The sequence below is a fragment of the Mustela nigripes genome, chromosome 13 (assembly GCF_022355385.1).
Source record: "Mustela nigripes isolate SB6536 chromosome 13, MUSNIG.SB6536, whole genome shotgun sequence".
Lineage (NCBI taxonomy): Eukaryota > Metazoa > Chordata > Mammalia > Carnivora > Mustelidae > Mustela > Mustela nigripes.
The window spans coordinates 14090222-14116899 of record NC_081569.1 but is presented as its reverse complement, the minus strand read 5'-3'; the positions used below and the strand labels follow the sequence as shown (position 1 = coordinate 14116899).

The 26678-nt window shown below is 40.8% G+C and overlaps 1 protein-coding gene across 6 annotated transcripts in view; it reads right to left on the bottom strand.

The window, feature by feature from the left end:
- LOC132029098 (tau-tubulin kinase 1-like) overlaps positions 1-26678 on the bottom strand; it is a 49308-nt gene that overhangs the window by 2979 nt on the left and 19651 nt on the right. For 2 of the 6 annotated variants that reach the window (XR_009407708.1, XR_009407707.1), the window contains 6 exons: positions 19894-19956; positions 17345-17466; positions 11784-11892; positions 7100-7219; positions 6358-7008; positions 4125-4433 (listed from right to left, as the gene is read on the bottom strand). Coding sequence is in view for 1 of the 6 variants with exons in the window: in XM_059418478.1 (XP_059274461.1) it covers positions 11871-11892; positions 17345-17466; positions 19894-19977 (228 nt within the window). In the remaining 5 variants the exon portion in view is untranslated. Of the gene's footprint in view, positions 1-4124; positions 4434-6357; positions 7009-7099; positions 7220-10348; positions 10458-11682; positions 11893-17344; positions 17467-19893; positions 20033-26678 lie in introns of those variants that run through there. The other 4 variants (XR_009407710.1, XR_009407711.1, XR_009407709.1 and 1 more) reach the window with 4 other exon arrangements.

The window sequence follows — 26678 nt, the reverse complement described above, 5'->3', positions numbered from 1 at the left end:
AATAGAGTTAGCCAGGAAAGGTTGGGAGTCACAGGACAGGGGAAGTTGGATCGCGATGACCTAAAGAAGGGCAACGAGTGTCTGAAAATGCCTTGGTGGGTTCTGCTGGAGTCTGGGATGAGGCCTCAGAAAGAGAATTCTCGTCCTTTTCCCCACAAGCTTGCCTCTAGCTCCCCATTCTCTTAGAATCGCTCCTCAGGGTCTCCAACATTCTGGGCATGGCTGTTAACTGATTTCAAAACCAGCAAGCTGAATGGTTCCTCTGGGGTTTCTTAGCTGGGGTTCCCAAGTTTGTCTCATTTTAATTGCTTCTTGCGCATCAGTGTTGGGTAACGTTTCCAGAACTTCCCCTTTCACGGCATGCGAGAACATTCTCAGATGGAAATTCACACATATTGCACTGGCTGGGAAGGTCACCTGATCCACTCTTCCTGGATTGTTTTTGCCCATGAACATAGTGGAAAGGAGAGCAGAGTGGGCTGGTCACGTGGTGTTCACCCATGGTTGGGTCAAACGTTTTCTCCAGCAGTCTCACTCTTTTTGACTCCCACTCTGTCCCTACCTCTCTCACACCCTCCTTGCCCCTTTCTAAGTCCCTCTTTGTCTCTCTCTGTGTGTCTGTGTCTCTGAACGTCTCTTTTCTGAGGTCCCCCACCCCATGCTGTAGGTGACCCCGCACTGAGGAAGGATGAGGAGGGCTGGCTGGCGTCCTTCCCGTGGAAGCAGTGGCTTCCACTTCTCACCCAGACCAGTGGCTGGCAGTTCCAGAACGGTAACTACACGACACATACAGCTTTCAAAGGTTTCTGTGGAGCTTTTCATGTAAGATGTAGTTATTAACTCTCCTTCGATGTCTAAAGACCCAGCCAGTGGGAGTGAAACGTGGCCTCTCGGCACACGCTGAACAGCTCAGGAAATCTCAGCCTGATCTGTTATCTCTCAATGCTTTAAAGGTCTTCGACTGGGAGATTAGAACAAGGTTACAGTGACAATTTGTTTACACGCAGGGAGAGATTAAGATCTCGTTGAAAAGGAATAAAAATAACATCATCTTGAGCTGTCACAGCATGAGCCCCATTGTAATCAACACTGGTCTGATTTCAGGGATAATTTAAGACCAATTTATTATCTTAATTAAAAAAAAAAAAAAAGAAGGGAGAATTCAATGTTTCAGATGCCAGTCAGATTGTTGGACGAGGACGCCCCTGGAGGTACCACGCACAAAATCGAGTCCTCACAGAATTCCAGACCAGAATCTCCTGGTGGATACAAATTAAAGGGGGGGGGGGGCTTTCACTTTTTCTTTACTTTATATTTTTTAAATGTTAGCATCAATAACAGATTAAAAGGCAAAAGAGTAACTCATTCGTATTGACCTTTCTTAAAGACAAATGGATAAAAGAGTATAAGAAAGGCATTCCTAGGCCACCTTTCTTGTGAAAAGCCTTTGGTACTTAAGGTGAAAGTCTCCTGACTTCTTTTTTCTCCCCTTTCTTCCTTAATGAAACCTGCTCAAACTCTTTGCTTTTGACAGGCCTCCTGTCTAATTCCCCTCGCAACGAATTCTTACACTTTTGTATCAGCCACAGAAACCCGGTTTGGGAGGTGGGTGGAGGGGAGGGGAGGGTGGCCCGGGCCCCAGACGGGAGGCCGGGTGGGAAGCCAGAAATAGTGTGATCAACGGTCCCGCCACCCACTGGCCTGGCCCTTTCAAAGTTCTCGTGCCCGGTGTAAACCTCACTTCTGGCTTTCTCTACAAAAGCCACCACGAAGAGCGCCCAATGCACAGAATGAATTAGGCCACAAAGAGCCCTTTGAGAGCGCGAAAGGAAACGCCCCACTGGGAAGCCAGGTGGACAGCAAACGTTCCCTTTCCATTACAAATGAGTTCAGGGACAGGGCCACCCCCGGTGGGACTCCCAACTCCAACCCCCCACTCCCAGGCCAAACCCAACCATTCCACTCATTTGAAAACCAAACTTGTTTCCTTCTGCCTCCCCCTCCCTGTTTACAAACACGTTTACAAGTGCTTGATAGGTGACCTTATTTACTTAGTAACCTGTGGATTCATTTATCTTGAAATTAGTAGGTAATGAAGTGGAAAACCTCAACAGCCCTCCCACTAATTAACATGATAATAAGATTGTTTTGCTACAGAGGTACAATTAGCATGTATGAGAGAAAGGGGGAGAAAGATCAATAAAATGTCTGAAGGGTACGGCTCCCAGGTCTGCAAAAGAGAACAAAGAAAGAAAACCACAGATTTGAAGATTGCGTCCATTTCAACAGATCTAACCCTGACGACGGGACCCTCCTGAAATGATCTGAAGCCTCCTGGAAGGAGAGGTGTGTGGGATAGGGGGCGGAGATTGAAAGGAATTAATCATAAAGCATACTTTTTTGGTGCAAAGTGCTTTGAAAAGAAAAGGGGAAAACTGTGGAAAGTTTCAGATGCCGATCCTGATCCTGAACACGTTTCGATGGGGGTGGGGGGTTGCTGGGAGGTGGAGGGGGGTGAGAAGAGTGTGGGCAGATAATTATACCCATAAAAATGGTTCCATTTGCTCCTTTTTCTACCCCCCCCCCAAGAGTCAAACAGCTTAGATATAAAACTTGGAAGAGATCCTTCTTGCACATCTAGTGTCAGCATACATTTTCATGAGGTGCTTCAACACAGAATGCACAGCTCAAATATTTATTTATTCCACAGACCGAGGTGTGTAGAGTAAATAAATATGACTTTAAAAATTGCCTCAATATGTATTTACCCAGTAGACTCATTTCTTGGGTAAATTACATGGATTTGGTAACCTTCCATGACATTTTTCCTTGATTTTAAACATACACAAACAAAGAATTTAAATGTCTGCAGTGTCTAAATAACCTAATTGAACTTGTGACACAAACCAGGAAGAGCTGGGAGCCTGGGTTGTGCAGGAGAAAGGCAAGGGTCGTTTGAGGGAGAAAATGAGGAGGACTTTTAGAAGATCAATAGCAACCCACAGTGATGAACGGATGTTTCCCCTGCTTGGTAAAAGACTCCTGATATCTGAGGTTCTTCATAAACGTAAAAATGATCTTTATTACAGTTCACCAACCACGCTCTTCTGGCCTCTCTCAGCAATGGGTTTTCCCACAAAATTCTACAAGCCCTTGCCCCCAAATCCCATGCTCTCATTTGTACCCTCTGGTCTTGCCATTCATTCGGACAATCTTAACTCTGAAATCCCTTCCTGGCACCTTCTTGTTACAAACGCAGGGCCCAAGTATATCAAAAAGGAGTTTTTGATCACTGACAAAGAAATGTTCTCACCACAGTTTCAAATGGAAAATGATAAGGAAGTCAGATGTAGTCAGATCAAGGGCGATCTTTGGTGGATTTTTCCAACCTAAGGACTTTAGTGATGTTTTTCTTTTGGGTATCGTTTAAAATGAGGGCAAATCGTTTTGCTTAGGCCACTAAAGGAGACCTTTGGAACAAGTGGTTTGCGATTTCTTTTCATTTTCTTTCTCTCTCCCTTTCCTTCCTTCCTTCTTTCCTTCCAACAACTGTAAGTTCCGCAAAACTTGCCATATACCTCTCTCTCTCTCTGTTGTGCATTGAGTTTAATTTTAGGAAGATTATTATTTCTTTAGGGTAACACCTTCAGAGTAGACAGGGAGAACCCATTCTCATTTTTGGAGAGGTGTTTGCATGATTTTTGAAGTTGTTGTGTTCAGTTAGGGAAATCAATGTCTCTCATGTTGGGGGTCAGTGAGTGCCGGGGGCTGAAAGGGAGCATTACTTGACAGAAGCTTAAAGCTGCTGTCTCAGCAGACATGCTCTTTGACATTGGCAGCAGTGGTAAGCAGGATGAAGCCAGTCTGTGTGGATGGATTCCCAAGGACAGATTTGAGCCAAGGGCCCAGGAAGAATGAGTTGTGCAGACTCAATCTACTTGCTTCTACCACTGTACACTGGAAGGCCAATGCAGGAATCACCCTGAGGATCATCCACTACTTAAGTGACCAAAAAAACCCCAAAAACCAAAAACCAAAAACACCTGCTTTATAAATATACACACAGACATGAGTTCCTGGCTTTTTCTGATGTTTTATACCCTGTCATACACCCTTTGACTTACCAGGTTGAAGAGTGTGGGAATCTTTACAATGACAAATCAGGAAAGCCATTAAGAGTCATGCACTAAAAGGACTTCCAATCTTCGGGACTTTGGACACCCCCATTTTTTCTATGTTCACTAGCCTTATCACTTGACCAAATAGTCACGTTCGTACAGGGTACATGCTCATTCTGAAACCCAAGTGAGGTGATTTTTTTCTCTCTCTCTTTTTTTAAATTATTTGAGGACAACTTGAGGATTTCTTAATATCTCTAGAGATCATTTGAGACACGCTGGGGTGTCATGCAATGTCGCCTGGGTACAGCTGTCCTAGAAAAAAAAAAAAAAAGATTTTTTAATAACTGGGGCCAATTCCTCCTAGGAAGAATTCCCTTTGGGTTCTGTAGTTTAGCTTCTAATCCAAATTCCTCATCTGTGAACAGTTAGAACAATATGATGTAGCCCAGGAGAGTTAGAACTTGAATTCATTTCAGAGAAATGTACAGTTTAGAGTAATGAAAACTATCCCGCAATTGTACTGGGTAAGTCTTCAAGGAAGGAAATTTCAGTCTCCATTTTTTTTTTTTTTTTTTTTTTTAGGTGCAACACACACCCTCTCATCTTTGTAATCAGAACCTAAAGTCAAGGTTAATGTCCCCATTGTACAGATGGCAAAACTAAGGCTTAGAGAGCCGTGTAACTAACCAACTCAAGGTCAAAAGGCTAGTAGGAGGAGAGCGGGGATTTGAACCCGAAATCTTTTAACTCTAGAAAAGCTCTTACCAATATCTTATAATCTCTTCTGGGGTGCTACTTTGCCTTGCTGGAGGCCCTTCCAAAGCCCTGGATTCTGTCTCCAGAAAGCAACTATTCTTGGAGGACATAGTATATCGGCAGATTTTTGTTAATAATGTTTAAAACCGTGACCCATTGTGAGGTGCTAAACATTTATTCTTCTGGCTAAGACTTCTTCTTACAGGCTACATGTTAAAGTTCTTACAATTTAACAGCAAGACTCCTTCATTTGGTTTTAACGACTTTGTAAAATAAATACCAAAGATTGTTCCTTAAAAAATAATATAAATTGTTTCAGTGGGAGAATATGGAAGATATAAATTTAACTGCGTATGATTCCCTCACTCCTTGTTAAGGGTGAACATGTGATGAGAAATTTTTAGAAGGGCTCCGATGAGCTGGTTGTAATGAGTAGCCTTTTTGGCCTAGATTTGTATCTTTCCTGAGAATAGTAGTAATTTTAGCGATTCTTTCCAGACTTTTTTTCTCTGCATATCCACCGTACAATTGGGATCTGGTCTCAAGGTGTGAAGCCCTGGCAAAGTTATAAAATCATGCCATCTGCTTCAGATCCGTGCAGTGTACCTGACATGAGCAAGACCAGGTACACAGACAACTTGCGAGATTACAGTTGCCTCTCTTGTCACTCGGCCATGTAAGCTCGGGCCATTTTGGCATTGCTCTGTTGTTTGGACAGGCCTACGGAGGTGCCGGCTGCTGAATTTTGTGCTTTACCCACACGCTTTCTTAGCCACGTTGCTTTGTAGTTTGAAAGGCAAGCAGGGTGGCCCAGATCTCACATTTCCCCAGCAGGGCTCTACCTCCCCCAGGAGCATGGAGATGTGTGGGGTCAGCAGCACGCTTGGAGCTGCTCAGGCCCAGGGAAGGTGGGGTTTGGAGGCCATCATCATTGTGCAGTGAGGATGGAAACCCCACCAGGCGCCAATGAGGATGATCAAGAGGGAGGGCTGATGGGGATGGGAGAAGCTGGAACATGTGTGATCTTGAAGTCTCAAGAGGGAGCCCAGCGATGGGCTTTTATCATCTTGGAGTTGAGGGAAATTTTAAAGGGAAAGCTTCCGGAGGTCTCTGTGGGTCAAGGTTGTCACACGTTCATGCCTTTAATCTGGTGAGTGACTACAAGGCACCGTCCTCACTCTGAGGTTGGGGACATTCCCAAGGAAAGGTGAGGGGGCCCATGGGATGTAAGTAGGAGCCGTCTGCCCCCTGACCCATCAGGCTTCTCAGCCTGACCTCCGAGAGGCTTATGTCATAACATGACTTTGGGCTATTAGAGAGCCCTTCTGGAAGGCAAAATCGACCCTTGTGTCCAGTGGTTGGGTGAATGAGAGTAAGGTATTATCTCAAATCATGCATTAGTGATTTTTACTTCATTATTTTCAAGTGATGGACTCATGAATGTGATCCAGGAGGTCTGTGGTGTGGGGCAAACACTCACCCATGAGTGAACGCTGTGCATCTTCTGTTCTGAACGATGATTGCGAGGCAGAGCGGATGGGGCACAGGATTTGAGGTTGGACTTCTCCCCAAGTTTTGCTAGTCCTCAGTGGATTTCTGTTTCCTTATCAACAGAATGGGGACAAAAGTCTTCTTGAGGGTTTTTAGGAAAACCCAAAAAGCGTTGGTCACCCCCCGGGGTCACGGGTGCCCTCCTACAAGAGTGAGCTTCTGTATTTTTGGTCAGTCTTGCTTTTGTAGCAGGATTGTCTGCAGAAAGCACCTAGCAGAGCGCTAAAGTGAAAGACAGTGTAAAAATGGACATGCACATTCTTAGAGATCCCTTTTGAGAAGAGAGGATAGGATACGGTTCCTTAACATTTGTGCTGAGCAGAGGCCCATGGATTTGTCCTTAGGATTTTGTCAAAGGAGGGGATTCGGCCTCCTTGCTGCCTAATACAAGTCACAGAATCTTCTCCAGCTCTAGTTGCTCCTTCTGCAACACCCCCAAAATAAGTGGGTACAGAATTATCCTCCTAAGGCTCCGTTTCGTGGCGTGACTTTGCCAGAAGCCAGGCCTTCACTCATTCATTCAGGCACTGTGTCGGACCGTGGGAATGTGACGGCCAGCGAGACAGACAGGATGCCTGCGCTTGGTGGGAGAGAGGGGAAGGAATGAGATTTAAAACAAATCAAATAAACAATGTCCTCAGATTCTGTTGGCAGCTGCGAACAAGACCTACCAGGGGCTCATGGGGTGACTGGATGAGAGAAGGCTGACTTGGCTTCAGATGAGGCGGCCAAATTAGGTGTACATGAGGAGAGGGTGTTGCTGCCCGGAGGATGGAGAGGTCCCAACAGATCTGTGTGAGGGGAAACAGCATTCCAGACGGAGGGAACGGCACAGGTAAAGGCCCAGATGAGGAGACAAGCCAGATACTTCTTAGGCACAGGAAGAGGACCAGTAGGGCTTTTGTTGAGACCAGAGTGGGCTTTGTGGGTTGCTGTTTCAGCTGAGCAAATAAACCAGATAGAGCATGTATTTCCCCTTCCTTGTTCTGGGTGGTGAGTTATACTTAGGAAAATAAGGGCATGTTCCGGCTCTTTCTTTTATGTTCCATCCCCACAGAAACTATTTTTTGGTGGGGGGAGTTGACATTTTTACGATTTTTAAAAATGAATCTGAGTCACAGAGAGTCACCACAGATGCTGCATATTAGAAAAGGAGTTTGAGTGGGTGAGAATGGGTTCATTTGAAAGACAGTATGGCCTGGATCTAACCCCCCACTTAGCCACTTACGAGATGCTCTTAGTTACGGTATTTACTTAATCTCTCTGGGCCTCCATCTCTTCTTGAAAGCAGATTTGAGACTTAAACACAAGGCGAATATTTTAGTGCCCTCTACTGGTTTGGAGGAATTAAGTCCATTGTTCAGGTTGTCCTAGCCACAGGTCATTGTGACCATGCCACCATATTGAATATCCAGGAAATATCCAGGGCCCGCTGGAATGATCATATTCCATGAACTACGTGTCCAGTGGGGTTGTGAGAGAAAGCGCTTTTTCAAAGAATAGGAAAAGTAAAAGAAGACAGAGCCACTGACTGAAAAGCTGTTTGAAATAGATGGAACCTTCTGCTCAGGATGGAGGTAAATGATTACAAATGATATGGCTTTACTACAGGGAGCAGTTTCTCAGGTGACTCTGGTTAAGAATTGTGTCCTTGGTTGGGCAGACATTCATTTCAAAATGGGTTACCAGAATTTTCCTTGGCAATATGTGACCACTGATATTGATTCAATTGCTTGTTTTCAAACATAGCTAAGACTCCAACATGTCTTATCTTGTCTTTTTTCTTTTCTTTTCTTTCTGTTTTTTTTTTTTTTTTTTTTTAAGATTTCATTTATTTATCTGAGAGAGAGAGAGAGAGAATGAGAGAGAGTGAGCGTGAGATGGGGAAGGTCAGAGGGAGAAGCAGACCCATGTCTACCCACCCCTCTACTGAGAAGGGAGCCCAGTGCAGGACTCGATCCCAGCACTCCAGGATCAGGACCTGAACCGAAGGCAACTTCCCAACCAACTGAGCCACCCAGGTGTCTGGAGATGTCTTTTCTTGAGTTTTAATGTCTTCAAGCTGAAGTAAGGATGTTCTAGAAATGAGTTGTAAGCACTCGTATGATGCCACAGTTTTAAGGGAGGTATTTTGAGCCCTTGGAAGTACCATCAGTCTCAGGAGATGGAGAGAGTAATTGGAAGGAGGAATACAATCAGACAGACTGTGGTCCATGCTTACGGGCCATGTTTTCTGCAGATGGACACCCACACAGATCTCACCAGGATGCTTGCTTTAGGACAGAGGGCAAAGTCTCCCTTTATAACCCATGGAAAACTACCCCAAATTCTCTGAATGACAGCTATACTGTTGGAACTCTTTTTTCTTTCCTACTCTGACTTCACACTGAGGTCTGGATCCCAAACAGCCGGGAGGCTTCCTCTTCTAAGTACTGGGTATTTAGAAGAACGGTAAATGGAGGCATGCCCCAGTCCCTGTGCGTAAACAACACCAAATTCACTTCTCTTCTCATAAAGGGGAAACCGGTTCCTCCAGAAATCTCTCTCTTTCCTCTTCAGTCTGATAAACGCTTGGCTCTTTTGTCAGGTCAGACCAACTCCAGCCGACTTGTGAGTAAAAAAGCCTTACAAATGGATTTTCAGTCACCACTCAACGAAGCTGGTTGACAGAGCCCCACGAAATCCTTCTGGAGGGAGGCAGGCTTTTAACTTGATTGATGAAATTATATCTAAATCTAGTAGATTTGGGACTTCAAAGGCATTTTTCCCTACTTAGGGCATCCCGGATGAAGGGCGTATGCTATTTGTACCAAACTCCCAGGCTCAAGTGGTTCGCAAATTGACCCCTTTGTAATAGGTTAAAGGTTTCTTGCTAGATAACGGGGGTTCATTTTGATTAATTATGTCAGGGAATTAATGTATGATTACTAACTTTTAGCAGACCCTGCTCTTTCTGACCCCGAGCTGCTTGTTTGTGTGGCTGGTTGTAATTTTCGACCGATGGGTTAGGAGGGGTCACTGTGTGGTCAGCATATTTTAAACAAAGGGAGAAAAAGAGAAGCAGAGGCTTCCAAATGGAGTGGACACCGCAGTTCAAGGCCTTGACAGAGAAAAGCTGCTAAGTGTTTTAACAGTGGGCTTTTATATATTTACTCTTGCTAATAAAAGATGGCTCGCCGGAGTGGAGAGGAACCTGGGATGATTCGGAGAAAAATAAAGTAACAGCTAAATGTTAGCTGGTCAATTTCACTTCGTCCTCGTGCAATGGCCTAGTCCTTGTTAAAGATTAAACATGGAAAAGCATCGAGTTTTGGCTTTCGATAGGTTAAGAGAATCAGACTGAAGGAATCGTGTTAATAATGAGATTTTCTGGTGGATGGCGTGGAGCTGAGATAGTCATTCTCTGATTAAATGCTGGATAGTTGGAAGAAAAGTAACAGAGAATGAACTGATGATTCCTCACATCGAATTAATTTTATACCATTTGTCTCCATCGTTTATGTGATGAGGCTTCTCCTAACTGGAACAATTACATTGTTTGAGTGAGAACTTCATGGCTCATGTTCAACTCCAAAGGATCAGTTCAAAATGGCCAATGACCTCCAAAATGAGACTCATTTTTTTTTTTTTTTTTTTTTTGGCCCGGTGTTTTTGACTCCCCAAAAGCAAGCAGCAGAATCAGGTTCTTGGGATTTTGAGAAAGATGCTAAGGATTTGTACTAAAGATGAGAGCTCTTTTTTCCTCTCCTTGGCATTAAACTTTGCAGATTTTCTCTACAAAATGCTATGGATATTGTGCTGTCGATTGTTTTCCAACTGTGACCTTGTGGAAACACAATTAGTAGGCTCAGAGGGGAAAAATTCAGGCCAAGAAGAAAGAGAAGACCTTTCTAGGGAAAGCAGGGGTTCCCAGGGGGAAATTATCAAGACAATGCGGGAAGCGTAATTACAAAATGTTGGGCACAGCATTAGGGTGAAGAAGGAAGACCAGGCTGTTTGTTTTTGGAGCAAATGCTATATATTAAAGGACTTAAAAGCAGAGATTAAAAAAAAAAAAAAAAAAAAAAAAAAAAAAGAGAAATTGTTACAAATGGAAGGTGTTACTTAGATACCATATTAAACTTTCAAACATTATAAAACACCCTTTCTGTAAGGTTATTCAGAAATAAATTGTGCTTTAGCATTCAGATTGAGTTGGTTCTGTTCAGAAGGATATTGGAAAGGCCCTGGGATGCTGACAATTGCTGATCACCCGTAGTCTTTATGGACAACATAATCACAATTACTGTATTTCAAACAAGCCCCTTTCAAAAATTAAAGGTGTTGATGACTTTAATGGGGACATAGACCATTTGTGTGTTCCATTATTGCAATTACTGTCTGGCTTGGTACCTTCTCCCTGACAGTGGCTAATGCTGTATACTTCAAAGGAAGAGATAAACCCCCGATAATGCACGTATGGTCCAATTCACAGCTCGCTCTTTATCTCCCCACTGGGTTGCCGCGCCTCCTTGACAAGGCACATGCGCACCGTTATAAGGACAGAGTTCCGGTGAGGAAGTGTGGGTGTGTACTTGCATTCCACCGAGGGAAACAGTCCACAGCACGGGGACAGAGGGAAGAGACCATAGGACCAAGGGTTGTAGGGCTGGAGGGACGTAGAGAGGATACCTTACCTATTTCCCCGGCTAACACAGAGCTACCCCACCCACATTATGGAGAGATTTCAGGAACAAATGTTTCTCGGATATACCTAGTATTTTCTTAGGGGCTTTGAAACAAAATTTGTTTAAATAATTATCCTCTTTTGCTTCAATCTCTCACGTTCCTCTTCTTGTTGTTGCACATAGATTTAGAAATACTTATCACATGTGTTCTATGATATATATCTCCAATGATCTTTACATTTTATACACACATGCACACATATGTATAGATATATGTAGATATATATGTAGCTCCTAAATATCCCAAATATATATATAATAAATATATATAAATACATATAAATATATATATCCTGAATGTTTTGAAATCTCCAAATGGTTTTTTCTTGAGTGCCAGATCACATGACTTTGAACTCATTTAACTTTTATTGTACTGTAGAAGCTATAATCATTTTATTTGTTTTTTAAAGCTATTATCATTTTAGTCATATATTAATTTTAAGTTATAGGACATGACATGAACTCATTTATCTACACATGATCCAAAAGACAGTATTATCTAAGGTAAGGACTCTGTAAGAACAATTGTCTCTACAACTTTGTGCCGAATTTCATTCCAGTTTTCTGGAGAAAATAAACGTTCACAAGCCACAAGCACAGACCTTCAGGAACTACGTTGTCTACTCACATCTCTTCTCTCCCCAGGCTAGTCCTGTCACTGCTCCCAACTGTCTAGATTTTCATGTAATGATGCTTCTGTCATGATTTGAGGTCCTCACAAAGGATTCTGGTTTTCACTGTGAAAATCAAAAGTAGAACAGAAAAAAATACCAAGAAAGAGAACTAATGAGCATCACGTATACGTTAACTGATTTAGCGATTATCAAAGCAGTTCAAGAGAACAACTTATTACTGACATCTGCTTCAATAGGGTGAGTGGAAGTCTGTTCACGCTCGCTCCGTGAACAGGCCAATGAATTTATTTAAGTTAGGGTTAGTTTCTCCATCCATTAGCCTCAAGGTAAGATTTATATTTAATGGGTACCCCTGGATCAACCTAAAGAAAAAGGATCCAGTGAGATATGGGAGCTATATATCTATATATATCTATAACTCATCATCTCAGTTTGCGTGGGCCTGAGAGCATTTCTGGAATATGGAACTTTCTGTTTTAAAACCGGGCAAGTCCCAGACAAACCAGATCAAATCAGGTCATCCTAGATGGATAGGAGAGTGTCTCTCCAGGCACCAATTCCTAATGCTATGGCTTGGGTTCTTACCCTGAAAGACCTAAAATATTTCCCATAGTCTACAGTTTACCTCCAAAGTGGCTTCCAAAAATTAATGATGACCTGGAACCATGCCAATTAAAGATAACTTTCACTTTTCTGCTCTTTCCTATTGTTGGTCCATTAAAAAAATTGCTTGCATATTGATAGAACTATTTTATTTTTTTAAACCATAGTTTGCTCAATAAACTTTAATAATTCTCACAACCTAAATGAAACTATTTATCACATGTTATGAACCATTTGCCGACCTATTATTTAGCTTGCCTTTCAGATTGCATTCATCTTTTCGAACAGTCACAAATAAGGCAACATTCTAAAACATAAAATGCAACACAGGTCTGCAATGAAATTTAAAAGAGACTTTTCAATATCCAATATTTTGTCTTTTTTTTTTTTTTTTTAAGTTCAGAGGTGACTTTCAACAGAACTTCAAAACAAAATTGGAGAACAATGAACATAGAACTGTTCTTTTTAATCATGAGCAAAAATCTATCACACATGTTCTTTCAAGTAAAGTTTATTAGAAAGAAACAGCTACTAGAGAACCACATGTTAACTCTGACTTGGCAAGGTCAGGCCAGGGCAATAAACCCTTGAACCTTACAAATATGCAAAGCTGACATAAATAACAAATTAAACCCAGCCAGGTATAACACTTTGGCCAGTTGGATGTGAGGCAGATATCAATTCCTGGGAACAAGAGCCTGTTGATTTGTAAGGAAAACCCGGTCTTACCCTCTTTGTTCCCTGCCCATTAGTTTTGCATCTGGGGGTCACTTTGCTCCTTCCTGCTGAGGCAAAACCTAATAAAAATGATTCTGCTGTGCTCTCTGCCAGCAGTTCCATGTTACAGCTCATGGGTTGTTGGTACGGTACATTGGACTAATAATGTAGCATGTTTTTATGAAGGAATGGAGGATCTTGGGTGGGATTGACATGACGTTGGGGGATTTTAAAATCATTTCGAAATGGTGGAGTCTGGGATATTCTCCAGAAAGAAGTGAACTCCGTGGTAACTACAGAATCCATAGCACAAGACAGTGGGTTGAGAGTTGACTCAACCCATGACAAGAATGGAAGTAAGCGACTGTGAAGTAGAAAGCAAAAGAAAAACATATATTCTATGTTTAAAAAAGACGTCTTCACCCATGCTAATACGAATGCTAGTAAAGGAATTCAGAAGTTAGGGAACTGGAAGAGGGAAAGAGGAAATCTCAAATACTGCCTTTAACTCGCGCCAGAAAGTATCAATGACGTGACAATCACCAGTGGGACAGAGAGGCACATTTTTGTTTGTTAAACACAGACTTTTGCTTAATGAATAACATAGGCATTTCCAAGATCCCATGTTAAGTTATCCTTCCAGTGATCTTAACGGAATTCAAGTTTTGACAGAGCTAATCTGTAATGCATTTAATTAAGCAAACACAGTCTATCAAACTCAATAAATTGGAGGTTGGTTTCAGGACTTTTAAATTTGTTCTGAGTTTTTTTTTTTTTTTTTCAACAGGTGTGACTCTATACTTCCTATAGCCATGGCAGGTGATGTATCAAGGCTTATTAATGTAAAATAGCCCTTTTGAATAGTATTGTTGAAAAAGAAAAAATATTCTTTGGATGCCGTATTAGAAATGGCCCATAATAGTGATTTTTCTTTTGAAGTCAACTTTGTCTTTGCCTCAGGGAACCATATACCAATGACATTGGACTCTTTCTTGGCAGAGAAACCATTTGATTCCATGTTGGAGGACCAAAGAGTTGATTCAGTTTACATGTCGATATCCTATCACATTTTTGAATTTTGAATTTTGAGAATTATCTATGGAATAAGAAATGGGTTTGTAGGTCACTCTGGAAATCCTCAAGTTTGAAAATCTTTATAATTTAGATTTGATATATCTTATCCAATTTGTAGTTTATTGAATTGGGGTAATAATCTCTGCCTTTTTGGACGCAAATTTACGAAAAACTGTGATTACATCAATGAAATCTTAGCTGATATCTGTGATACATTTTGAAAAATATTTTTCCTAAAACACGGAGGACTGCAGAGATCATTGTGGAAACTCAGGTGATAGATGGATTGAGTACTTTCTCTGCTGTACCAACTCAGTTGTAATGAGGTGGTGCTGTCACTCTTTTAACTTGAGGAGAAGGAAAAAAGAGGTGTTTTTTTGCAGTTGGCCCAATTTAAGGACAAGAAGGTTGGCAGAGGAACTCGAGGGGAATGAAACACTTTGTAACACTGTAAAACTGAAAGACTGGTAATGAGCAAACAGTATGGGATGAAACCTATGGAGAATTTCAGACAACTGGATGACAACAAATGATATTCCATTGACATCTTTTCTGATTTGTGTATTTTCCTTTTATTTTTAAAAAATGTGTACGTAGGGGTGCCTGCGTGGCTCTGTTGGTTCAGTGTCTGACTCTTGATTTCAGCTTAGCTCCATGATCTCAGGGTTATGAACGGGATTGATCCCCACGTCAGGCTCTGCGCTCAATGCCGAGTCTACGAGATTCTTTCTCTCCTTCTCCTGTCCCTCTTCTTGCTTGTTCATGCATACTTTCTCTACATAAATAAAATCTTTTAAAACAGTAACATATGCAGGAGAAACTCTTAAGCATCTCAACTTTTGAAGTAGACAAAAGTCTAAATCTGGTCTCGAATTTTATATAAGTGGTTCTTTGATAGAACAGAAAAAAATAGTGAATCAATTGTATGAAATTGTGGCCCATCCCATTCTCTACACAGTTCATTTTTAATATCTCTACCATGGTCTAGTTTACTTTCTTCATGAAGACCAGGGTCTCAGACTGGCAGACCTAATTCTGTTTCTCGTCTCTTTGATTGGTTGGCCCAGTTCCTTCATAGTTATTCTTTTATAATGATTTTATAATCTGAAACTAAATGCATTTAGGTGGTGAGAGTATCAGCATTCTAGTTTGCTATCAGTCTCTCCCCTTCTCCCATCTGATCCTTGGCCCAGTCCACACAATGGACTCAGGCTGTTGGGATTTTAGGATGTGGTGAGGACTATGAAGCTAGCCTCCCATCCTTAGGTCTGGTGTGGTCTATTTAATCCACCAGTCCAATCTTGACCCAAGTGGGATCCTTGCTTCTAGGAAGACTGGATATCTGACAAGTTTTTAATTTTCAACATCGAGTTAATCTCAAGTTATTTTGGCACAAGTCGGATAACCTTGCTCTGTGTTTCTCTGTTGATTCTGTGGGTGCGAGCTGATTAGAGAGAGTGGAGAGGGGCAATTAACAGGCTCTTGCACAGGAAGTTGAATCATAAGGCATATTACTACCTTATTTATTTTTGGATTCTTGTGGATCCAAGGCTGTTGGCTCGAAATCTCAAGGACTAAAGGATTAGGATGTGTAGAAATATATATACGTATTACTAAAAAGGAAGGTTTGTTACTTTTGTCTACTAGTCTTTGGCTTCAGGGCACGCACCCTTGAATTGTATTAAATATTATACAAAAATGTTTATTTAAGGTTCTTTCAACTGACAGGTTATTAAATGCTAGATCAAATGACAAGAAAGTTCAACATCAAACTTGTTAGTGGGTGAGTAAGTGTGGGATATGTTGATTCCTGTATAAACAAACAGACATGGAAATATCCACAACGCCATTTAACCTGATGAACAGTGGTTCTAATGAAGGAAAAAGGAGGGAAACATTTTCTTTTTTAAACCATCCAAGGGCAGTCAGAGCTGGCAGAAGTTCACATGCTTATGAATATACTGAGGAGGTGAAAAAAGAATAAACTTAATTTTTATAACAGATGTTTGTTCACTAATTAGGGGTAGACTCTTTAGTATGTAACCTGAGTCAATCACTTCAGACCCCAGAATGGTTTGAAGATCCTCATGGACATTTAAAGCAAAAAGGCAGGAAAAAAGATCAATAGCAAACAATGAACAGAAAGTAATCCTTTCGATTGCTTCTTCCTGCAGAGCAGCTAGCCGAATGTCAATGTTGGAGGTACTAGTCTCCATTTGTCTATAGTCAAATCATGTGAGTCTTTTTTTTTTTTTTTAAGTCCCTCTTTAGTTCAAAAATGGGTCAGCAGAAGTGACATTAATACGGAAAAGCAGTCTCCTAGCAGAAGGTCAGTAGAGAAGTGTAATCACTTTAGAAGTTGATGTTGTAACTTACTTGAATGAAAGACTTTTCTTAAGGTGACATTAAGATGAAATATTTAAGATAAACTGGAAGATTTGACTGGAAATTCACAATGGCTCTCTGAAATAGTCTGCCCTGATTTACAGATCCTCAATTTTCAATTTATGAGCTGAGACCAGAGTATACCACTAGAGGATGAGAATAGAGTAGTCATATTAGAGGCAGCCCATATATCCTAAAGACAGACTTTGGAAGAATTAGAAAGTATAATAAAGTGTCTGTCCCTTTAAGACAGGACCTGGCTCACTGCCAATTTCAAACCTAAGGCATTAGATATTTTTAAAGCCCTTAAAACTGTCACTTTTTCCTCAGACTTTTTGTCATCTGTAAATGAAAAAACAGTACCAGAGAGATTTGCCCATATTGTTTCAAGTCTCCTCCGGATATTTTTGAAAAGTAAATATTTATTGCTGACAATAATTTTTTGCTAAAGGTTAACTAGCACTCCAAGTACAAAGTGAGGCATCTGAAAGACTGAGAAACCTCTCAGCCCCTTTCAGTCATGCATATTTACAGGAAACTTGCAAACAAGGCTATTCAAAATGCAAATTCATAAAATGTCTTTATACTCTTCCAAAGGAGATATTAGACATTATTTTTGGAGAGATGGGCTGTAAGTTTGGTGCTCAGAATAGCTCAGAATAGGTTAAGCTTTCGCTGCAGACCGTTTAGCTACAGGCTACGTAATTAACATCAAGATGGCCTTTTCTCAGCCTTTGTTCTTGGCTCCTTGAGTGGATTTTGACAATGTGATCACCTTGAGCACCCTTCCTTCCCGAATGTCTCCCCTCCTTTGGCTATTGCTGCTGCTGCTGCTGCTGCATCCTCCTCTTCTTCTTCTTCTTCTTCTTCTTCTTCTTCTTCAGATTTATTTATTTCCTTTGAGAGAGAGAAGGGGTAAAGGGAGAGAATCTCAAGCAGACTCTATGCTGAATGCAGAGTCCGACACGGGGCTCAGTATCATGACTCTGAGCTGAAATCAAGACTTGAATCTTAACTGACTGATCCACCCAGGCACTCACTCCTCGTTTAGCTTCTGTGGGGAAACTTCCAGCATTCAAAGACTTTGTGGTCACACACTTTGTGCTTTCCCATTAGACATTCAAAGAAGTCTAAGCACCTCCCCCAAATAGTTGGCTGCCAATTAGCTGCAAGGGATTTCATCAGATAGGTCAGGACAAGGCAAAGTTATACAAGTTTCTCTAGTGTTGATTCCCTCAAAGATTTTAATATATACCACGAGTCTCAAATCCTAGTAAACCCAAAAGTTTTGGAGGACATTCAGTGAGACTATAATCAATGGATTGTATTTTGTTAAATGCTGGCTAAAGGTATCAAAAATATAAAACTGCTGAGGTCCTTTGGATTATGGCGTTTCTACTACGTGATTAATAACTAGATAAATAAACACTGAGTGGTACTGTACAGATTTTTGGAGAACACTTTTCAATACTGTATACTTTTTTAAATATAAATATTAAAAACATTTAGCAAGATAGAAGAGACTCTAAATACTATTAAATACAATACTATTTAACAAAATACTATTAAAACCCTTTCTGTCATCTGCCTATCGATAAGTTCATGCTAAGATAGACATTCACATGTTATATCACACACAAATATATACATATAACAGGATTTGTTAAGATCAGTTAAGATTTGTACTTAGCTTCTATAACAGAAACCTTAAAAACTTTGTGGTTTAAACAATCTAATTTTTTTTTTCCCCCTGCACAAATGGTGCTTCCACAAAATTAAAAGGGTCCTGGTGCTGGCTTTCGGCTCCAGGTCTTTAGCACAGGGTTATCATAGGGTTGGAAAATGATTTACTGTAAGTAGAGCAATCATAGCTGCATTTTAGGTGGGAAGAATGGAAAGGAAGACATCATTAAAAGGTACGCATCTGTTGAGTTGGCTCCTACCACAAAGCCCTACTCGACAATTTATTTTGATATTTTATGGCCAAGAACTTTGTCCCCTGGCTATCTCTATATGTAAGAAACACTAATAAATGTGGTTTCTTTCCTGGGAACCTATTGAAAACAAATTCAGTGTTCTTTGAGTAAGAAGAAAGAGCGAAATGGATGCCAAGTAGACAAGTAGAGTTGTTGCTATCTTATGTTCTTTGCCACTGGCCCTATAGAAGACTGCCTCAGTATTAAAGATATTTTAATGAGCATCCAGTTAACAACCTAGTGTCTGGAGGAAACAACTAGAGCTGGTAATTTTCAGGAAAGATTGTCAAGGACCACAAAAATGTATTTCCAGATTTCCAAACACCAAAAAAGCTTTAGGGTCAAATGTTGGGAAAGATATTAGGGATGGGACAAAAGTGCACATATTCTCAGATGCTTTTGATTCAGGGTAAAGAGGCAAAAAGACTGTCATGGCTGAAAGTATGTAAGAATGGTCCTGAAAAGTTACTGAAATATTGAAAATAGCACAAAATGGTTAAATTTGGAATACGTTTCCATTTTATTTATTGTTAAATTAATATTCTAATGTCCTTAGTAGCTTTAAATACTATAAAGGTTTCCAATACCTGGGGAAATAGTTCAATAAGTTAATTTTATTTACAAAAGCACTCTTGGCTCTTAAAAGATCTGTAGTGGACTCCCTGATAGTCATTGTCAAAAGATAACGATTTGCATAAGGGCTCTGAAACTTATAGTGGCATCTACTGGTGATTATCTTGATCTGTAGACACAAGATACCTGGGATTTGGAAATAGGGTCAGGTGACAGAATCCATATTAATATCAATAAAGTATAGTTGCCATGATTCCAAGCTGTCTTGGTTTTCTACTTCTTTTTTCCTTCCTCTGACTCTTTTTCTTCTGTAAGCTCCCAAATTATAGATTTTCTTAGAAAATGTAATCCTCTGCTCTTCCTTCTTTCTCAATAACTATATCTTTTTCTCACATTTGGCTTCCATATATATATGTCTTTTAGGAAATACAGGAGTTGGAAGATAACTTTCTAGGACCAATTACAAAAGTTAAAATCTCATGATTTTCATTATTATGACTTCATAATTTATATATCTGGGCCTGTTATCATTATTGAATTCTGGTCACAAATTTCCAAATTCCCAGTGGGTGTCTGCTTGAGGGTTCCACGGTTATACACACCAGTCTTAAGGATGAGCTTAACCCAAAGACTAATAAAAAGTCTCCTTTATTTCTGTTAATGATGTTCATTTCTCTCTTCCTACCCCCTTAAAATTAGTCTCCAAATTCTCAGGATTCTTCTTTTGTATTTTCTCTTTATGATAACTAGAAAGAGCATGGGCATTGCAACCAACCTGATGAATATTCGAATACCGGTTTTTCCAATGGATAATCTTGGGAAGGGTATACTCTGTTGCCTGGAATAAGAAACCAGACATCAAGATGAAAATGCAAAAAGTGGTTGACTTAGTATCTCACTGGCAAAACAAAAAATTTCATAAGAACACAGAGGATAGGTTGTTCCCTCCTGAACGTAGGTGATCAGCTTTGTGATTTGAGTTTAGAAGCTTGGTGAGGATAAAAGGATGATAGAGAGAAAAAAGATGACAGGTAGGGTGGGGAACTATCATGAATGGAGCTCTGGAGGTAGAGGACTTTATGTAAAACAAGGAGCCTCTATGACTAAAGTGGAAGAAATTATCTTGAAATACCATTGGAAATTTGAGTTATCTTGGATTGTAAAGAGCCTCGAACCCCAGAGGCAGGTATTTGCATCTTGATTTAAAGTTGGGGATTCTCAGGGCTCCTGGGTGGCTCACTGGGTTAAGCCCCTGCCTTTGGCTTGGGTCATGATCTCAGGGTCCTGGGATCAAGCCCCACGTCGGGCTCTCTGTTCATGGGGAGCCTGCTTCCTCCTCTCTCTGCCTGACTTTTTGTGTACTTGTGATCTCTCTCTCTCTCTCTCTCTCTCTCATCAAATAAATAAATAAAATCTTAAAAAAAAATAAAGTTGGGGATTCTAGGTAACAGACTATATAACAAATGCAATGTATTATTACACATGCGTGATGGTGGAATAAAAAAAAAAAACCCTTTTGTTTAAAAAAAAAACAAAAGAGAAATTGAAAGTAAGAGCAAGAGAGAGTGGATTCAGAAGAAACTGAGAGGAACAGAACAATGGGAAGTGAATAAAAAGTGGGAATAGGGAGAGGGAGTCAAGATGGCGGAGAAGTAGCAAGCTGAGACTGCTTCAGCTAGCCAGAGATCAGCTAGATAGCTTATCTAAAGATTGCAAACACCTGAAAATCCATCGGCAGATCGAAGAGAAGAAGAACAGCAATTCTGGAAACAGAAAATCAGCCACTTTCTGAAAGGTAGGACCGGCGGAGAAGTGAATCCAAAGCGACGGGAAGATAGACCCCGGGGGGAGGGGCCGGCTCCCGGCAAGCGGCGGAGCAACCGCGCACAAAATCAGGACTTTTAAAAGTCTGTTCCGCTGAGGGACATCGCTCCAGAGGCTAAACCGGGGCGAAGCCCACGCGGGGTCAGCGTGGCCTCAGGTCCCGCAGGGTCACAGAAGGATCGGGGGTGTCTGAGTGTCGCAGAGCTTGCGGGTATTGGAACGGGAAAGCCGGCTACAGAGACAGAGCCGACAGTAAGCTCACAGCTCCGTGTTACCTTGAACCGGTCGCAGGCTCGGTGAGCTCGGAGCGCGGCCGGAGGTCAGGCAGACGGGAGTAACTGGGCGCTGTTCTCTGAGGGCGCACTGAGGAGTGGGGCCCTGGGCTCTCGGCTCCTCCGGGCCGGAGACCAGGAGGCCGCCATTTGTATTCCCGTCCTCTGGAACTCTACGGAAAGCGCTCAGGGAACAAAAGCTCCTGAAAGCAAACCCGAGCGGATTACTCACCCCGGCCCCGGGTAAGGGCGGTGTAATTCCGCCTGGGGCAAAGACACTTGAGAATCACTACAACAGGCCCCTCCCCCAGAAGATCAACAAGAAATCCAGCCGAGACCAAGTTCACCTACCAAGGAGTGCGGTTTCAATACCAAGGAGAGCAGCAGAATTCCAGAGGAGGAGAAAGCCAAGCACGGAACTCATGGCTTTTTTCCTGTGATTTTTTTAGTCTTGCAGTTAATTTAATTTTTTCTTTTTCATTTTTTTTTTTTTTTTCTCGCCTTCGGGTAAAAATTTTTTTTTTTTTTAACTGTTACCTTTTTCTTTTTTAACGATTTTTTACTAGTTTATCTAATATATATATATATATTTTTTACATTTTTCTTAGGTGTTTTCTTTTTTTAAAATTCTTTTCTTTTCTTTTCTTTTTTTTTTCTTTTTTCTCTCTTCCTTTTTGAACCTCTTTTTATCCCCTTTCTCCCCACTCACGATTTTGGATCTCTTCTAATTTGGTTAAAGCATATTTTCCTGGGGTTGTTGCCACCCTTTTAGTATTTTACTTGCCCCTTCATTTACTCTTATCTGGACAAAATGACAAGACGTAAAAATTCAACACAAAAAAAAGAACAAGAGGCAGTACCGAAGGCTAGGGACCTAATCAATACAGACATCAGTAATATGTCAGATCTAGAGTTCAGAATGACAATTCTCAAGGTTCTAGCCGGGCTCGAAAAAGGCATGGAAGATATTAGAGAAACCCTCTCGAGAGATATAAAAGCCCTCTCTGGAGAAATAAAAGAACTAAAATCTAACCAAGTTGAAATCAAAAAAGCTATTAATGAGGTGCAATCAAAAATGGAGGCTCTCACTGCTAGGATAAATGAGGCAGAAGAAAGAATTAGTGATATAGAAGACCAAATGACAGAGAAGAAAGAAGCTGATCAAAAGAGGGACAAACAGCTACTGGACCACGAGGGGAGAATTCGAGAGATAAGTGACACCATAAGACGAAACAACATTAGAATAATTGGGATTCCAGAAGAAGAAGAAAGTGAGAGGGGAGCAGAAGGTATACTGGAGAGAATTATTGGGGAGAATTTCCCCAATATGGCAAAGGGAACGAGCATCAAAATTCAGGAGGTTCAGAGAATGCCCCTCAAAATCAATAAGAATAGGCCCACACCCCGTCACCTAATAGTAAAATTTACAAGTCTCAATGACAAAGAGAAAATCCTGAAAGCAGCCCGGGAAAAGAAGTCTGTAACATACAATGGTAAAAATATTAGATTGGCAGCTGACTTATCCACAGAGACCTGGCAGGCCAGAAAGAGCTGGCATGATATTTTCAGAGCACTAAACGAGAAAAACATGCAGCCCAGAATACTATATCCAGCTAGGCTATCATTGAAAATAGAAGGAGAGATTAAAAGCTTCCAGGACAAACAACAACTGAAAGAATTTGCAAATACCAAACCAGCTCTACAGGAAATATTGAAAGGGGTCCTCTAAGCAAAGAGAGAGCCTACAAGTGGTAGATCAGAAAGGAACAGAGACCATATACAGTAACAGTCACCTTACAGGCAATACAATGGCACTAAATTCATATCTCTCAATAGTTACCCTGAATGTGAATGGGCTAAATGCCCCTGTCAAAAGACACAGGGTATCAGAATGGATAAAAAAACAAAACCCATCTATATGTTGCCTCCAAGAAACACATTTTAAGCCCGAAGACACCTCCAGATTTAAAGTGAGGGGGTGGAAAAGAATTTACCATGCTAATGGACATCAGAAGAAAGCAGGAGTGGCAATCCTTATATCAGATCAATTAGATTTTAAGCCAAAGACTATAATAAGAGATGAGGAAGGACACTATATCATACTCAAAGGGTCTGTCCAACAAGAAGATTTAACAATTTTAAATATCTATGCCCCCAATGTGGGAGCAGCCAACTATATAAACCAATTAATAACAAAATCAAAGAAACACATCAACAATAATACAATGATAGTAGGGGACTTTAACACTCCCCTCACTGAAATGGACAGGTCATCCAAGCAAAAGATCAGCAAGGATATAAAGGCCTTAAATGACACACTGGACCAGATGGACATCACAGATATATTCAGAATATTTCATCCCAAAGCAACAGAATACACATTCTTCTCTAGTGCACATGGAACATTCTCCAGAATAGATCACATCCTCGGTCCTAAATCAGGACTCAACCGGTATCAAAAGATTGGGATCATTCCCTGCATATTTTCAGACCACAATGCTCTAAAGCTAGAACTCGACCACAAAAGGAAGTTTGGAAAGAACCCAAATACATGGAGACTAAACAGTATCCTTCTAAAGAATGAATGGGTCAACCGGGAAATTAAAGAAGAATTGAAAAAAATCATGGAAACAAATGATAATGAAAACACAACGGTTCAAAATCTGTGGGACACAACAAAGGCAGTCCTGAGAGGAAAATATATAGCGGTACAAGCCTTTCTCAAGAAACAAGAAAGGTCTCAGGTACACAATCTAACCCTACACCTAAAGGAGCTGGAGAAAGAACAAGAAAGAAACCCTAAGCCCAGCAGGAGAAGAGAAATCATAAAGATCAGAGCAGAAATCAATGAAATAGAAACCAAAAAAACAATAGAACAAATCAACGAAACTAGGAGCTGGTTCTTTGAAAGAATTAATAAAATTGATAAACCCCTGGCCCGACTTATCAAAAAGAAAAGAGAAAGGACCCAAATAAATAAAATCATGAATGAAAGAGGAGAGATCACAACTAACACCAAAGAAATACAAACTATTATAAGAACATACTATGAGCAACTCTACGGCAATAAATTTGACAATCTGGAAGAAATGGATGCATTCCTAGAAACATATAAACTACCACAACTGAACCAGGAAGAAATAGAAAGCCTGAACAGACCCATAACCAGTAAGGAGATTGAAACAGTCATTAAAAATCTCCAAACAAACAAAAGCCCAGGGCCAGACGGCTTCCCGGGGGAATTCTACCAAACATTTAAAGAAGAACTAATTCCTATTCTCCTGAAACTGTTCCAAAAAATAGAAATGGAAGGAAAACTTCCAAACTCATTTTATGAGGCCAGCATCACCTTGATCCCAAAACCAGACAAGGATCCCACCAAAAAAGAGAGCTATAGACCGATATCCTTGATGAACACAGATGCGAAAATACTCAACAAAATACTAGCCAATAGGATTCAACAGTACATTAAAAAGATTATTCACCACGACCAAGTGGGATTTATTCCAGGGCTGCAAGGTTGGTTCAACATCCGCAAATCAGTCAATGTGATACAACACATCAATAAAAGTAAGAACAAGAACCATATGATACTCTCAATAGATGCTGAAAAAGCATTTGACAAAGTACAACATCCCTTCCTGATCAAAACTCTTCAAAGTGTAGGGATAGAGGGCACATACCTCAATATCATCAAAGCCATCTATGAAAAACCCACCGCAAATATCATTCTCAATGGAGAAAAACTGAAAGCTTTTCCGCTAAGGTCAGGAACACGGCAGGGATGTCCATTATCACCACTGCTATTCAACATCGTACTAGAGGTCCTAGCCTCAGCAATCAGACAACAAAAGGAAATTAAAGGCATCCAAATCGGCAAAGAAGAAGTCAAATTATCACTCTTCGCAGATGATATGATACTATATGTGGAAAACCCAAAAGAATGCACTCCAAAACTGCTAGAACTTATACAGGAATTCAGTAAAGTGTCAGGATATAAAATCAATGCACAGAAATCAGTTGCATTTCTCTACACCAACAGCAAGACAGAAGAAAGAGATATTAAGGAGTCAATCCCATTTACAATTGCATCCAAAACCATAAGATACCTAGGAATAAACCTAACCAAAGAGACACAGAATCTATACTCAGAAAACTATAAAGTACTCATGAAAGAAATTGAGGAAGACACAAAGAAATGGAAAAATGTTCCATGCTCCTGGATTGGAAGAATAAATATTGTGAAAATGTCTATGCTACCTAAAGCAATCTACACATTTAATGCAATTCCTATCAAAGTACCATCCATCTTTTTCAAAGAAATGGAACAAATAATGGTAAAATTTATATGGAACCAGAAAAGACCTCGAATAGCCAAAGGGATATTGAAAAAGAAAGCCAACGTTGGTGGCATCACAATTCCGGACTTCAGGCTCTATTACAAAGCTGTCATCATCAAGACAGCATGGTACTGGCACAAAAACAGACACATAGATCAATGGAACAGAATAGAGAGCCCAGAAATAGACCCTCAAATCTATGGTCAACTAATCTTCGACAAAGCAGGAAAGAATGTCCAATGGAAAAAAGACAGCCTCTTCAATAAATGGTGCTGGGAAAATTGGACAGCCACATGCAGAAAAATGAAATTGGACCATTTCCTTACACCACACACAAAAATAGACTCAAAATGGATGAAGGACCTCAATGTACGAAAGGAATCCATCAAAATCCTTGAGGAGAACACGGGCAGCAACCTCTTCGACCTCTGCCGCAGCAACATCTTCCTAGGAACAACGCAAAAGGCAAGGGAAGCAAGGGAAAAAATGAACTACTGGGATTTCATCAAGATCAAAAGCTTTTGCACAGCAAAGGAAACAGTTAACAAAATCAAAAGACAACTGACAGAATGGGAGAAGATATTTGCAAACGACATATCAGATAAAGGACTAGTGTCCAGAATCTATAAAGAACTTAGCAAACTCAACACCCAAAGAACAAATAATCCAATCAAGAAATGGGCAGAAGACATGAACAGACATTTCTGCAAAGAAGACATCCAGATGGCCAACAGACACATGAAAAAGTGCTCCATATCACTCGGCATCAGGGAAATACAAATCAAAACCACAATGAGATATCACCTCACACCAGTCAGAATGGCTAAAATCAACAAGTCAGGAAATGACAGATGCTGGCGAGGATGCGGAGAAAGGGGAACCCTCCTACACTGTTGGTGGGAATGCAAGCTGGTGCAGCCACTCTGGAAAACAGCATGGAGGTTCCTCAAAATGTTGAAAATAGAACTGCCCTATGACCCAGCAATTGCACTATTGGGTATTTACCCTAAAGATACAAATGTAGTGATCCAAAGGGACACATGCACCCGAATGTTTATAGCAGCAATGTCCACAATAGCCAAACTATGGAAAGAACCTAGATGTCCATCAACAGATGAATGGAT